This window comes from Numida meleagris, chromosome 3 (assembly GCF_002078875.1).
Source record: "Numida meleagris isolate 19003 breed g44 Domestic line chromosome 3, NumMel1.0, whole genome shotgun sequence".
In the NCBI taxonomy this organism is placed as follows: domain Eukaryota; kingdom Metazoa; phylum Chordata; class Aves; order Galliformes; family Numididae; genus Numida; species Numida meleagris.
The window spans coordinates 60,239,655-60,254,295 of NC_034411.1; the positions used below are offsets into that span (position 1 = coordinate 60,239,655).

The 14,641-nt window shown below is 38.4% G+C and overlaps 1 protein-coding gene across 1 annotated transcript in view; it reads right to left on the reverse strand.

Annotated features, from left to right (window-relative positions):
• NKAIN2 (sodium/potassium transporting ATPase interacting 2) overlaps positions 1 to 14,641 on the reverse strand; it is a 550,041-nt gene that overhangs the window by 287,983 nt on the left and 247,417 nt on the right. The window contains exon 2 of the mRNA XM_021392140.1: positions 5,978 to 6,115. Within this exon, the coding sequence (XP_021247815.1) occupies positions 5,978 to 6,115 (138 nt within the window). The remainder of the gene's footprint in view (positions 1 to 5,977; positions 6,116 to 14,641) is intronic.

Sequence of the window (14,641 nt, forward strand, 5' to 3'; positions counted from 1 at the left end):
TGCTACATACACAACCAAAGTCCACTTCAACTTTGCAATGAAACCACTTTGTTATGAGAAAACACTTTATACAATCTCCTACTATCAGTTTTGAAACAAGGTAATTCCATCTAGATTAAAATGTTTCTCTGCTGGATCTTCACTTTATGCTCAAGGCAGGAAAATTTGTTCATACTTCAATGCAGATGCTTTTTCACTTTCTCAGCACTCTTGCTTTTCTATAAGATTACTCAATAAAACCTACAGAACTGTACAAAAAGAAATTCTCACTTTCTTGGACCTAATTCTAGAAGAAGTAAAAATAACAGCTTTAAAAGATCTATAGGAGCAGTAGAAATTATAGATATCTATCTCCCAGACATGACTTTCTTCAAATTCTTATATTTTATAATTTATTTCCAAGTTTATCTCTATCTGCTTATGTCACTGCCAAGCTCCACTAGATACTTCTTTATCTTCTGCAAAGGGCAGTGAAGAAACAAAGTACTTATTTTTACAGGGATAACCCTGCAGCACTGGAGTACCACAAGGTACTGGGCTTCACGTGTCAGATCAATTCCTACATTTGGAGAAGACAATGACACTCAATACAAATGGGGCTTTTTGTCCTCCTTGTGAATTCTGAGGATGTTTTATAGAAATGTTAAGAAAATAGTAGAACGAGATTTCCATGCTTTTCCATGAAGCAGGAATCAGAACACATCTGTTCATTCAGTGTCATTCCCTTATTTGTCTTATAACCCATAGTAGAGTGAGGAACATGTGCTGAGTCTGTTAACACAGACGGAATCCCTCTAGAGAAGGAACTGGCAAAAACTGAGCCTCCAAACAGAGCCCTGCCCTGGTGAAAAGCACTGCTTGCTTTCAGAACCCTTAGTAACTTGCATTGGTATTACCCATCATGCATTTGTGTTGCACAGCCTTCTGACAACAATGCTAAAAGCACATTTAAGTCCCAGTCATCCTACTGGCCAGTATGTTCCTAGTGAAATCTCTATTCACAATGCTTCAGAACTGCTTCTAAGCAGTTCTTTTATCATTATCATTTGCACAAGGAAAAAAGGTTTACTTATTGTCTTTAGAAAATATATTTCTATTCACTCATTTCTGCCCTCAGAGCAGATGTTTTACCCCCTCAGTCAAGCACTGGCATACTGGTAAATGGTTTAGGTTTACAGACAGAAATAAGTGTGTCTTCAGAACCTATGTTAACCCTTCTCAATATATTACACTTCACTTTTTATAGAATAATAGAAGTGTAATAACTGAATGTAAAATACCATAGAATGACTTAGGTTGGAAGGGACCTTAAAGATCATCTAGTTCCAACTCCCTTGCCATGGACAGCGCTGCCACCAACCAGACCAGGCTGCCCAGAGCCTAATCTAACCTGACCTCGAATGCTTCCATCCAGGGATAGAGCATCCACAACTTCTTCAGGCAATCTATTGCAGAGCCTCACCATCCTCACAGTAATGAATTTCTTCCTAACCATGTAAAAAATCTGTCTCCCTCTTGTTTACAAGCTCTCTTTAAGTACAGGAAGGCTTTACTGAGGTCTCCCCCAGAGCCTTCACTTCTGCAAGTGGAACAAGCCCAACTCCCTCAATCTTTCTTCATAGAAGAGGTGCTCCAGCCCTTTGATTATCTCCCTGGCCCTATTCTGGACCCGATCCAGCAGCTCCATGTCTTTCTTGTTTTGGGGCCCCCAGGCCTGGATGCAATAGTCCAGATGGGGCCTCCCAAGGGCAGAGCAGAGGGGAATAATCACCTCGCTCGCCCTGCTGGCCACCTCTCTTTTGATGCAGCCCAGGATACTGATGGCCTTCTGGGCTGCAAGAGCACACTGATGGTTTACGTTCAACTTCTCATCCACCAAGACTCACAAGTCATTCTCTGCAAGGCTGATCTCAATTAGTAATTTTCCCAGTCTGTACACATATCTAGGATTGCCCTGACCCAAGTGCAACATGTTTCACTTGATCTTGTTAAACCTCATTAGGTTCATGCCAGTCCACTTTTCAAGCCTGTTCAGATTCTTCCGGCTGGCATCCCTTCCTGAGTCTCTGTCATGGTTTTGTGATTTTCGGTTGTTGGTATTCCACATCATAACATCATGTAGTGAATGTACCTGGTTCTCAGAAGAGAAGGACTACTACATTCCCCACGGTACTTTTCTCCTCTGTTACCATTTTCCAGCCAGAGGGAAAAGATACAAGCTCGCAGTATAAAAACTTGTAGATCACGAGACCTTGTCCCTTTTTCCGCCGTCTCTCATCTTGGCAGCACTTCGCTCTCCAGCCGTCTTATCGTCTGTAGTAGAGTAAGGCCTACCTTGATTTTGGGACATTCTCTCTCACACTGTATTGGATTTATCAGCTTAAATTGTAATTATATTGTATTATAGTGTGTTGTTTTGCATTCCGATATCTTATTTAGTAAATTAGTTTGTTTCTCCTCAGATTGTTGCCGCTGTTCTTTGCTCTCAGGGCCATCTCCTTACCCTTTTCCCCTTTTCCCTTTTCCCGGGGCGTGGACCCGTGGATCCCCCGTCCCCTTCGTCACAGAACCGGGCCGAACGTCCGTAAACCGTTGACACTGGCCTGTAGTTCCTGAGATTCTCTCTTTCTTAAAAATGTGAAAATGCATGTAAATGCATGTTGTCCAGTCCCATAGACTTGCACACATTCAGTGTCATGAAGCAGTCTTGGACTTGCTCCTCTCTTACTGCTGGAGGGATTTCGCTCACTCAGTCTCTGCCAAGAGGTTCAGAGACACAAGAAGCTTGGGATTCCTGACTGCCAGCAAAGAACTCATTGAGACTTCCCCATGCCTGTTGTACTAGTTCTCTCTTCTCATTTATCAGAGGGATGTACATTCTCCTTGGCCTGTCCCTTCTGATCAAGGTATCTGAAGAAATTCTTGTTATTTTTCACATCTCTTCCCGAGTTCTGTTTCATTGGTGCCTTGGTTTTCCTGATCCAATCCATGCACACCCAGGCAGCATCCCTATATTTTTCCCAGGCCACCCCCTCCTTCTTTCATGGCTTGTACATTTCCTTCTCATCCCTCAGTTTGACCCGTAGGCCTCTGCTCAGCTATGCTGGTTTCCTGCCTCCTTTGCTTGATTTCTTATGCCAGGGGATGGATAGCTCTTGTTCTCTCAGAAAGGTGTCCTTAAAGAGCTGGCAGCTCTGTTCTGTTCCTCTGTCCCTAAGGAGAGTTTCCTAGGGGATCTCATCCAATAATTCCTTAAACAAGCTGGAAGATCACTCTCCCGAATCTCAGGGTTCTGACTCCACTCTTTGCCAGGCCTGCATTCCTCAAGTTCCAGAACTCAGTCATGCTGCCTCTTATCTTAACCTCTTTAATGATCTCCTTCACAATGGTGAGTACCAGGTCCAATAGCACTTCACCTCTGGTTGGTCTGTCCAATACTTGGATCAGGACGTCATCCTCAAGAGACTCCAGGAGTCTCCTGGATTGCTTGCAGCTCACCATGTTGTTTTCCCAGCAGATATCTGAGTGGTTCAGTCCTCTTTGAGCACCACAACTCCTACATCCCAAGTTTTCGGAACTACTTTCCAAAATCTGGAACCATACAGTCATCTATTCACTTCTCACCCAATTTTAAACTTCCCTGTGACTCTTTGATCTCTTTGAGTTCAAAGACACATTTTCACTTGTGTCTGTTTAAAACTTATCTGTTTAAAACTTATTTCCTCTTTTCCAAAGCCACTGAATCATTTTTTTAAATCTCAGTTTGAAACTTTCCTCCCTTCTTTAACCCATGAATCCCTATCCCTGGAAAATATTTTAGTGATATCCTTTAGAATCTTGCACAGTAAAAGTGGAAATTTATTGCAGTCTTGTCGAAGCAAGCTATACTTCATGTACTTATGTGACTGTATATTAGGGGTCCTACTGGGTTCACTCAAGATAGAGTGACCCTTGAAGAATCACTTGAAGACTGAGTTTCTGCATTCTCTCACTGAAAAGCCTTATAGCTGCATCCCTGTAGTTCTAAAAGCTGTTAACACAATCTCACTTTTTGTTTTTCAATTCATAATCTGTCTTGTGATGTCAGATTAATGCCAATGAGTTTTGTGCAGTTTCAGCAATGGACATTTCTGGGCTCATTACAAATGAAGAAAAGGATGTAGCTCCATTATCTTTTCTTCCAGTGACCAGTACCATTTCACTCATTCTCGCTTTAAGATAATCTCCAAAGAGTTTGGTTTTAGTAATGAAAACAATCAAAGCTCAAATTTATTGAGCTGACTAAATGAGAAATGAAAGTTTTGTAATTGTTTCTGTATCCAGTCAGCCTGTGATGGACAGCCCATGAAGGTTTCTGTTGTAAAATCTGAGCAAGACCAACAAACTGATCTTAGATCAGTTCTATCCAATTCAGTGACAGCATGCAGGGAGAAAAACTCACATAGCCAGATGGGCTACATAGTGAGGTTGAGGGGGAGATTTAAGAAAAGATATGTGGGAAAATTAGGATGATGGTGCGGTACTAATGGTATCATCCAGAAACACATGAGCAGTAAGCATTTATAAGGCTGGTATTCCTCCACATTTAAATACCCTCATCATTGTAACAGGCAATTTTTTGTACTCCTGTTGAAAAGGGCACTTAAATCTAGCGTGTTGTTGTTATGTTTTTGTTTTGTTCTCTTTTTTTAGCTTAGCTAAGCATTTTATCTTCATTTGCCTTGTAATTGTTTTGGGATGAAGTTTTTTATTGTTTTTATTTAACTGCCACTTGCTTGAAATTTGGTTGTTTTATCATGCTTTTGTTGTTTTATTCTCAAGACTTTTTGGACTAGTCAAAGTACTAGAACAAAGAAGAACACTCCAGTTCACATTAACATGGCTCCCAGAGTTGTGAACTGAAGAAATTATCCAAAATATTTCAGAGTTGCAAAACATTTTTCAGCGTCTGCAATAAATATTTTGATTACAGTAATTTACATGTGTATAATAAATACATTACACATGTGCACACATTTTCTGCGTATAGCAAATAAGATAAATAGAAATGGAGATACAAATATTAATGTATTACTGTTACATAACACTGTTAGAATATGGATGGTGGAATGGGAGTAGAAGAGAAACTTTCCTACATCCTGAGTGATCACTGTTATATAAAGGAACACTATGACAGAACATAGACTTTGCAGAAGTGGGTACAGATTCAGTGGAGTTAATTCATTTATACATTTAAAATATGGTTGTACAACAGCAAATCTTTTGGACTGTTGTCTGTCTATGAGAAATATTACACTCCTTAACTGAATTAGCGAATAAATTAGATAGAAATATTGTTATACAAATCTATTTCTAACAAAAAGTGTTCTAAACAATGCTTTTGAAATTTGTTGTTTTGTCCTTATAGACCTACATATCAGGGAGAAAAAAAGAAATCTGGAGTATAAAATGAGGATTTCATTAATGCTGTATTATACCAGTGAGTACAACAATAACGTGTGTGAGAAGTGGTTGAATAAGGAAAATGAATGGATTAAAAACATAAAGATCTAAATCCTTATTTTTATCCGTCAGTTTGTAACTGTTATGACCATGTTTCTTACCATACTTTCATACTTCATTTCTGAATTTGGACTATTTCTACACATAACATGTAGGCATTCCACCAAACCTGGTAAAGAACAACAATGAATTACTATAATAATAAGTGATGGATCTGCTGTGTAGGTCTGGTGAATCTAGAAAAGTTTTTAACTTCTGCAATGTTTATATTTTCCTGTTGATTTACTTTCAACTGTGGCAGGTTGTTACCATTTAATTACTACAGGTGACCCAGAAGTGAAATAAGTGAACGTAAAATATTACAGATGTAGGTGAAATCAAAATAAGAGTTCTATTTCTTTTGTAAGCGGTACAGTTTGGAACTTTATTGTTTAAATATGCACATTGAAATAAATAAATAAAATGAAATACTCACTCCTGTTATGTAACGAGGTCTATACTGGATGGTTCCAAATAAGCCAAGTATGACTACAATAATGTGTATGAAATTTGCCAAGATGGGTGCCCACTGATAACCAAGGAAGTCAAATATTTGCCTCTCGAGCACAGAAACCTATGATTGAAAAGCAAAAGAATAAATAGATTAGAACACACCAGAAAATATCTATAAGGACATTGTCCCATCCCATAGCAAGATAATTGCTCTGTGTTAAAAACAAAAACAAACTCAGTCAGCAGTATCAGCAGCACAAAGAAATGAGTTTGCAATGTTTCACTTTCTTGTTTTAATGAAACCTGCATTTCTCACTGAAGGTTTACTGAGTTGTATTCAGTTAGCTAAAATATTAATGTGGGCAATTCTACTGAGATACTAAAGTGTTTCCTAGGATGCTATGTTTGCAGGTGGAGAAACACAAATCATTTTGTTATATACACCAGCAAATGCTATAATGTTCTAGGGTACTGGTGCTGAAAATATGTGCTGGGTTTATGACCGCTTATCAGCTACTTTCCTTCCATCTGCAAAAACCATCCTTCAGCTTACTCCTGTCTCTTTTCTTTCATTATTTTCTCTCCTCTTTTTTTTTTTTCCTCCTCTTCCTTCTTGTGAAAAAGAAGGTGAATGGGCTTTTACCTCTGTTCAAATGCACACAACTTTTTTACCTGGTTCTATTGATAATTACTCTAGTTTACCTACTCTAACTGTCACAAATAACTCAAGTATAAGCTGTTACAACTCCAGACACTTCATATTTGAAAATGAATTATGGTACAAACTTGAGCTGCTTGATGGCTGTTTTGAATTAATTCTATTCCAAACAGATAGATCAGAAAGTAGAAAAAACTGTATTTCTAATAGTGTCGGTAGACATCATTTCTGAATTCAAACACCAAGTGTCCCTTATGTCATATTCAGACATTATAACAAAATACAGCATTGCATAACAAACCATAGGCAGAATTGCACATTTTGATATAAGTAATATTGATGTGAAGATTAAAAGGCAATGTAATGCTGAAATGAATTTAGACAAAAAAGGTACGGAGTTTCTTTGATGTTTGTGTTACTTCAATAATTTTACTAATTAGAACTGAATAGATGAGTTTTATGAAAATGTATGTAATAGTAATAAAATACACATAGAACAAATAAAAACAGACTTTCTTCACAAAATTTCACTAAATGACAGCAGACTATTTACTCAGTTTATATTATACAGTAAATTAATTGATTTAGATCTATCTGTCACACACTTTATTCATTTAAAAGATAACATCTTTTGAAATCAAGCACTAAATGAATAATTAACCACTGTTCAGCACTTTTCTTGCATGATGTAGCTATGGAAGAGTCTTTTTAACTTACATGCCACAGTCCACTGCCACACCAAGATTTTATTTTTGAAATTAACTAAGAAGGCTTGGCATTAAAAAGACAGCCTTCACGTGCACTAGCATTGCAAATGTAGAGTGTTAGTTACATAATGCTTACTGGCATATGTTGCACTTTAATATAGGGATTCTCAAAGTAACCCTGGGGAAGCCATATCATTTTGAGTTTTGAGCCTATTTGAAAGTTCAGAGATTCATGTTAACCACTGAATTCCTCTCTACAACAAAAATTCCTTTCATACAGTGCATCCAGCTTATAACCATTGTTGGTATTTTGGCTAGGGTTTTATTTTACAGATATATTGACACAAAGAGATCCTGGTACTACATCATCTGAGATCTTAATAGAGTGATTTGTGCTACCTCTCTCTAGCAAATAAATGTCATAGAAGCATTCACAGAATCCCAGGATACAACATTCTAAAAGTGAAAACAGTGAAAAAGAAAGAAAACCTAGATGAAGCTGCATTACAAGTTTCATGAAGTCTACCTCTCCTTGTGCTTCTAAGTTTATCATTAAAAATTATTTCCTTGACTATCAACATAATCATTTACATAGAAAAGATAAACAAGTGGCATAAAGCAGTGTAATGTAGGTTTGTGTGAAGTCTCTTAGGGGTATCAGCAAAAGACTTGCTACACTTTAAGCACCATTAAACAGATAACTAGGGGAGAATGCTCACTCTGAGCACAGAGCAAGGCAGAAGCAAAGAGAGTCTAGACCACAAAAGCAACTACTACACTTAACAGTAGAGATTCAATAAGCAAAAAATACTAGGGATGAGGAAATCATTCAATGAGTAAGAAATCATACAGCTGAGAATGCCAATTATAGAAGAAAACTGCTGCAGGGTAGTTAATTATACAAAAAATAAGTAAAAAGTAAAAAGATAAGTAAATAAGTAAACATTCCTGTTGACTCTTTAGGTTAAGATGAAGTTACGCTATCATGTATAAAGAATGTTTCGCTTTGCTTTTTTTTTTTCTTTTTTCTGAGAAATACATTAATTTCAGCAAAGCTTGTTTATGGGGCTATATTGGATAAATGACTGCTCTGCATGAAATTTGCACTTCCCACATGCCAGTATATATCCTTATTTTTGATGGTCAGCAGTTGCTTCTGTAACAAGCAACCACTCCTCTCAGATTATGGCCATGTTGAAATGTCAGGTGAGGGCACCTACTGCAGTAGCCTGCCTGCCCATATGTACCGTGTCCTGCTAATGGACAGCAAGACAGCAAAAGTAAAGCAGCGGGTGCATGCCAGCTAAGCAGGACTAGGAGACGTGTCAGCACCTTCTCCTTGCCAGTGTATCTACCTCATACTTGTGATAGGCAGACTTTCTATTAAACTTGCTCCTGTTGTTTCAAGGCATCATTTGCACGTGGGGAATATTCTGGTAGGATTTGCAGACAGAAAAAGCTGACGAAAATCCAGCTACTGTTCCTCAGAAGATCAGACTACCACAGCAAGATGCATCATAAATTTCTCAAATGGAAAATATAGATGGGGAGAAAAAAAATACAGAAAAACAATATGGGCTTATGCAATATCATAGTTTTATGATTTTTGTTATTGGTATTCCACAACATAGCATCATCTAGAGCACTGGGAGTTAAAGAGTTAATGCTCCAGTTCTGTGGATTGTCGATACTTCCACGGTGCCTTTCACAAAAGAGAAGAACAAATACATCTCCCAGAACACTTCACTGTTCTGTTTCCGTTTTCCATTTAGAGGGAAAGATATAACTACCTAAAAAAAGGTAGTTGAGGAGCATGAGACTGCCCCTTCTTTTTCTGCTCGTCTCTGATGTGTGTGTTCCCTAGCTGTCTCGCCTTAAGCATTAGAGCAAGGCCTTCGGTTTTGGACACTCTATCTCTCATTTATTTGATTTATTATCTTCAATTCCACTTGTATTGTATTATATTGTGTTATCTTGCATTCCGCAATCATATGTAGTAAGTTAATTTTCTCCCTTAGCTTGTTGTTGCTGTTTTGCCCATCTCCCTGCCTTTTCCCTACCTCCTTTCCCCCTCTCCCAGGTCTGGGTCCATGAGTCCCTCTGCCCCATTAGTCACAGAGGCAGGCCGAACTGGGCCAGAACTGTGACATATCGTTACTCAAAAAATGTCATTAGGTCTATCCTTGTGCTTCTAAAAGGGGGAAAATATAAAGTAGAACAAAGTACTGACAAAATCTATTAAAAACAGTATTATGTGGCTTCCACTTCTTTCACAGGTGCCAGAATCATGAGGGATTTCCTTACTTAGAAATACCAAATATGGATCCGATTTTGGAAAGACTTTTTTTTACATTAAAAACTTAAAAATTTTGATTAAACAACTGCATTTCCCTCTCCAAATGAGACCCATTAGCGGAAAATATTTAATAATATTTCGAGCACACTATGGAGGAAAAAAAAAAAGACTGACAGAGAAATATTCATATTTAAAGTCTAGGAACAGAAAGAATTGCACATTTTCTTTCTTATTCTTCTGGAAACCAGAATTTAAAATGAGAAAAAAATTGCTGCTTTGGATGAAAAATTAGACTATGGGAAGAAAAGAAAATTTTTTACTCAATTCCATTTTAATAATTCACTGAACCCAAAACATACGGTTAGGGAGTCTCAGTTCCTAATTTTAGAAATTAAACACCCATCAAACTGTCGTAGGTTTCCAAATAAATAAAATACCATAGATAGATTATTATCAAATCACTGATAAATTATAGAAGAGTTAAGTGCAAACCATTTCTACTAATTCATTATTTTTCCCAGACTTCTGCTAGCTGTTTTAAAAATATACACAAAATAAAATCAGTCTGTAAGCTGTCAAGTTGGAATAACTCAAACTGAAGCTGGTTGTTAATAGGTTAACAGTGTTACTGACCCTGTGGGATCTAAAGAATCGAATTTCCAGAGGACAAAGAAAACCATTTTGAGATGATTCTTAAAGTATATGATAGGAGTAAAATTTCAGACAGGAATCACAAAGGAGAAACCAGTCAAAAAATGATTTATAACACAAATACCAAAACAAAAAATGACAGAGTGCTTTTCATCAGAAAGCTCCTTGAGAAGAAACTTAACCACAACTCCTTCACAACAGTATGGACCGAAAAGTTTGCACTGATGTAAATTAAAGTTGCATAATCTGACATGCACAGAAGCTTGCCAGCCTGGGGCCCTAGTGAAGCAGGGCCTAGTGCAGGATCATGTCAAAATGGTGGACTCACCAGCTGAGTGATGGCATGAGGCTCTCACCCAAAGAATAAAATTGTGTTAATGTAACTCACTGTGAAGGAGAATTAAGAAATTGTGCTTCATCTCTTAACTAGTGTAGGTGAAGAACAAGTTATAGAAACTAAGCTGTAATCAGTAACTCTTTTAGTCTTCAGCTCAATTGTTTTTTAGTGACTTAAATTTTTGGTATATAAAGGTAAAAACATCCCAGTAAACACAAGCACTTTGTGCTTGTGGTGTACAAGAGCATTAGAATGCTGAAGCCTATGTGAACCACACACAAGGCCACAACTTCCACTCACTTTGTCAATTTGAGGCAGATTGCATACTTCACATCATTTCTTAGAGAAGTTCATTTAGATTTACAACAAAATCTTCATTTTCAGTATACCATCCTGAGAGAGAGAGCCCAGTTATTCAATGAATTGCCTACAGTTACTCAGTAGAAAAACAGAATAACATTTCAAAGTCCATTATGTGCAAGTAAGTCTGCACATGTGAGTAAAATCCTTTACAGTAAGGCAGCAGGTAAAAAAAAAAAAAATTAAACATTTTCATGGGAAGGAAGGCAAAACTAAAATGGAGTTCTGCAGAGAGCTGTGGGCTCTCAATGGTGTTCTCAGCACATCCAGTAAATACCATGACAAGAGCAGATAATTCAAGTAAGAATCAACAAGGAATTAGTTTCCACTTGTCCACTGGTTCCTTAAAGGAATCACAAATATAATAGTAAACCCCTGTCCTTAATCCGTCTGACGCTGCTGAGAGAAGGAATAGGCCTTTGCTGGACTTGATAAGAAGGTAATCATGTTCTTTTTTAAATCCTGTATGGGACCACATCCCTGCATTATTTTGTGTGAGAGTGGATTTACACAGTGACCTACTGAGAACAACAGGGCTCTGCGTAGGTACAGACTGTATGTGAAGACTGAGCTGCTGACTTCTCTAACTAAACATAAAAATAATTAAATAATGGTAAATGCAAGCTTTCTTCAGTGGGTTTTCAGTTATGCAGTAATGAAAAGCAGAACTGTTATCTAAATAACACTTCAGTTCTTATTCTTCATGACAAGAAAATAAGAAAGAACGTAGCTAAATCTGAACTGGTGAAACTGACAGCTGATTTAAATAAAACTGATTTACTGTGCACTGAATATATCTTCAGGTTATAATCACAATTTGTAAGCATTTATACTCCACCATACATACAAGGAGACCCAGTGACTTGAACAATAAGAACATCAAACCCTGTCTTCCAAGTACTTCAGTAAAAGAGTTACCCTCTGTGTGAGAAGGTAAAAAAAAAGGAAATTCATAGAATCACAGAATCCTTAGAGTTGGAAAGGACCTCTGAAGGTCATCTAGTCCAACTCCCCTGCAATGAACAGGGACATGCACGCATAGATCAGGTTGCCCATGGCCTGATCCAGCCTCGCTGTGAAAGTCTCCATGGACAGGGCATCAACTACATCTCTGGGCAACCTGTTCCAATGCCTCAATACCCTCACTGTAAAAGTTTTTTTTCCTTATGTCTAACATAAATCTACCCTCTTTGAGCTTGAAGCCATTTCCCCTTGTTCTATCACCACAGACCCCTTCTTTCCTGTAGCTCCCCTTTACATACTGACAGGCTGCTATCAGGTCACCTTGCAACCTTCACTTCTGCAGGCTGTACAGCCCCAACTCTCTCAGCATGTCATTGTAGGAGAGGTGTTCCATTCTGTGGATCATTTTTGTGGCCCTCCTCTGAATGTGCTCCAACAGCTCTAAGTCTGTCCTGTATTGAAGACTCCACATCTGGACGCAGTTCCCCAGATGAGGTCTCACCAGCGCAGAGTAGAGGGGCAGGATCACCTCCCTTGACCTGCTGGCCACAATTTTTTGATGCAGCCCATATCACAGTTGGCTTTCTGGGCTGCCACAGAGCAAAAAAGTTATTAAGCACCTCAGCCTTCTCTTTGTCTGTTGTTACCAGCCTGCCTGTGTCACTCACTAGGGTGGGTACACTCTCCTGGATTTTCCTTTTCTGGCTGAGGTACTGCAGAAGCCTTTCTTGTTCCTTTTGGCATCCCTAGCCAAGTTCATTTCTGTGATTCTATGATTCTATGATTCATTTTAAGCTGGGCCTTGGCTTTCCTGACCCCATCCCTACACAGCCTAGCAGCTTCCTTATACTCCTCCCACAATATCTGTCCCTGTTTCCACTGCCTGTGCATTATCTTCTTGCTCTTCAGTTTGATCAGCAGGTCCCAGTTCAGTCACACCGGTCTCTTGCCTTCTGTTTCTGACTTGCTATACCCGGAGATGGAGAGCTCTTTTGCCCTGAAGAAAGCCTCCTTAAATTGCTGGCAAAATACTTCATCAGCAAGTCCTATGCTTACAAAGTATAGTCTCCACAGAAATAATGAAACAACAATATCCATGAAAGAGATAAATGATGAAAAATAAATTGGGGTAAAAGTCTCTTACTCTATACTGAATTGCTTTTGGTTGTGTTTTTTCTTTGTTGTTGTTGGTGACTTTTTTCTATTTTTAATACTGTTTTTCAAAATTACTGTAGAATAATCTTATAGGAACCATATTAGTAGATTTATGACAAAAATGGAATTAATTAACTGGTCTGCCTTTAAGAAGTAAAGATTTGAAATCTGGAGTGAAAAATCATGATAATATTTTATATAGGTACATAGAGCTTATAGATAAGCTTGAGGATTAACAGAAGCATGTAAACATGTTGGGAACCCAGCATTTACAGTGCTCTGCATCATGGATTTCATATAACCTGGTACAAAAGTCGCTTAGGTCATGAACATGATCTTGGAATGAACAGTCTTGCTTATGTCAAGACTCTGCAGAGCTGGGCTAGTTCTGACTATGGCCAAAGGGGGATGGGTTGACGACCACCGGTGGACAGAGTTTTAAACACTGCAAACATGCCTGATCACATCTTCTTCCATTCTGCTGTCAACAATGGGAAGATCAAGACTGATCTCTCAAGGATTTCCTTCCGGCCCTCTGCCCTAGCCTCATTCCGTCTTCTCCTTTCTCTATATCCTTCTGGCAGGACCACTGAGACCCTGTCTCCCACACCTCAAAGGTGGCAAAATTCAATTTTACTACACTGTTGAGAAGCCATCAGAGAGTTCTGGACAAAAGAAACACTGCTGAATTAAACTTCAAAAATATTTTATAATTGTACAATGTAAATCTGCCTGCAGTAAAGCCTGAAGGCAAAATCAAGCATTCAGAGAGCATTCTGAAAGAGTAGCCTTATCTAATACTGAAGTATTGTTTCTGTCTTTGTGAAAATATTTATCAATAAAACAGGTCTCGTTTTCAACCACAGAGACACGAATAGTTTCTAGAACTTGTAAATTCAACAAAGATCTGATAAGCCTGATTTGGAGTTGGCATGAGGATATATCTAGGATATTGTTCTGGTTTCAGCTGGGACAGAGTTGATTTTCTTCATGGTGTCTGCTACAATAATGTTTTGGCTTTGGGAGAAAAACAATGTTGATAACATACTGAAGTTTTAGTTGTTGCTGAGCAGTGCTGTACAGAGCCAAGGGCATTTCAGTTTTTCAGCTTCTTGTTCTGTCCTTCCAGACTGAGGTGGCACAGGGTGCTGGGAGAGAACAGAAGCAGGATAGCTGACCAAGGCTCGCTAAAGGGATATTCCATGCTATCTGACATCATGAGAAAAAACTTTAAAAACTGTGGGGAGTGTCCACTGCTCAGAGGCTGTCTGGGCATCAGTCAGCAGGTAGTGAGGAATCATTTGGTTTGTAAATATATATTGTATTATTATCTGTACTATTATTTCCCTTTTTTCCCTTTTCTCTTCCTTTTCTGTCTTACTAAATAGTTTTAATCTCAACCCACAAGCTCTTTTTCTTCTTCTTCTTTTTTTAATTTCCAATTTTCTGCCCCATCCCACTGGGAGGGGGGAGCAAGCAAATGACAGTGTGTGTTGAGCCATCTGCCAAGTAAAACCACA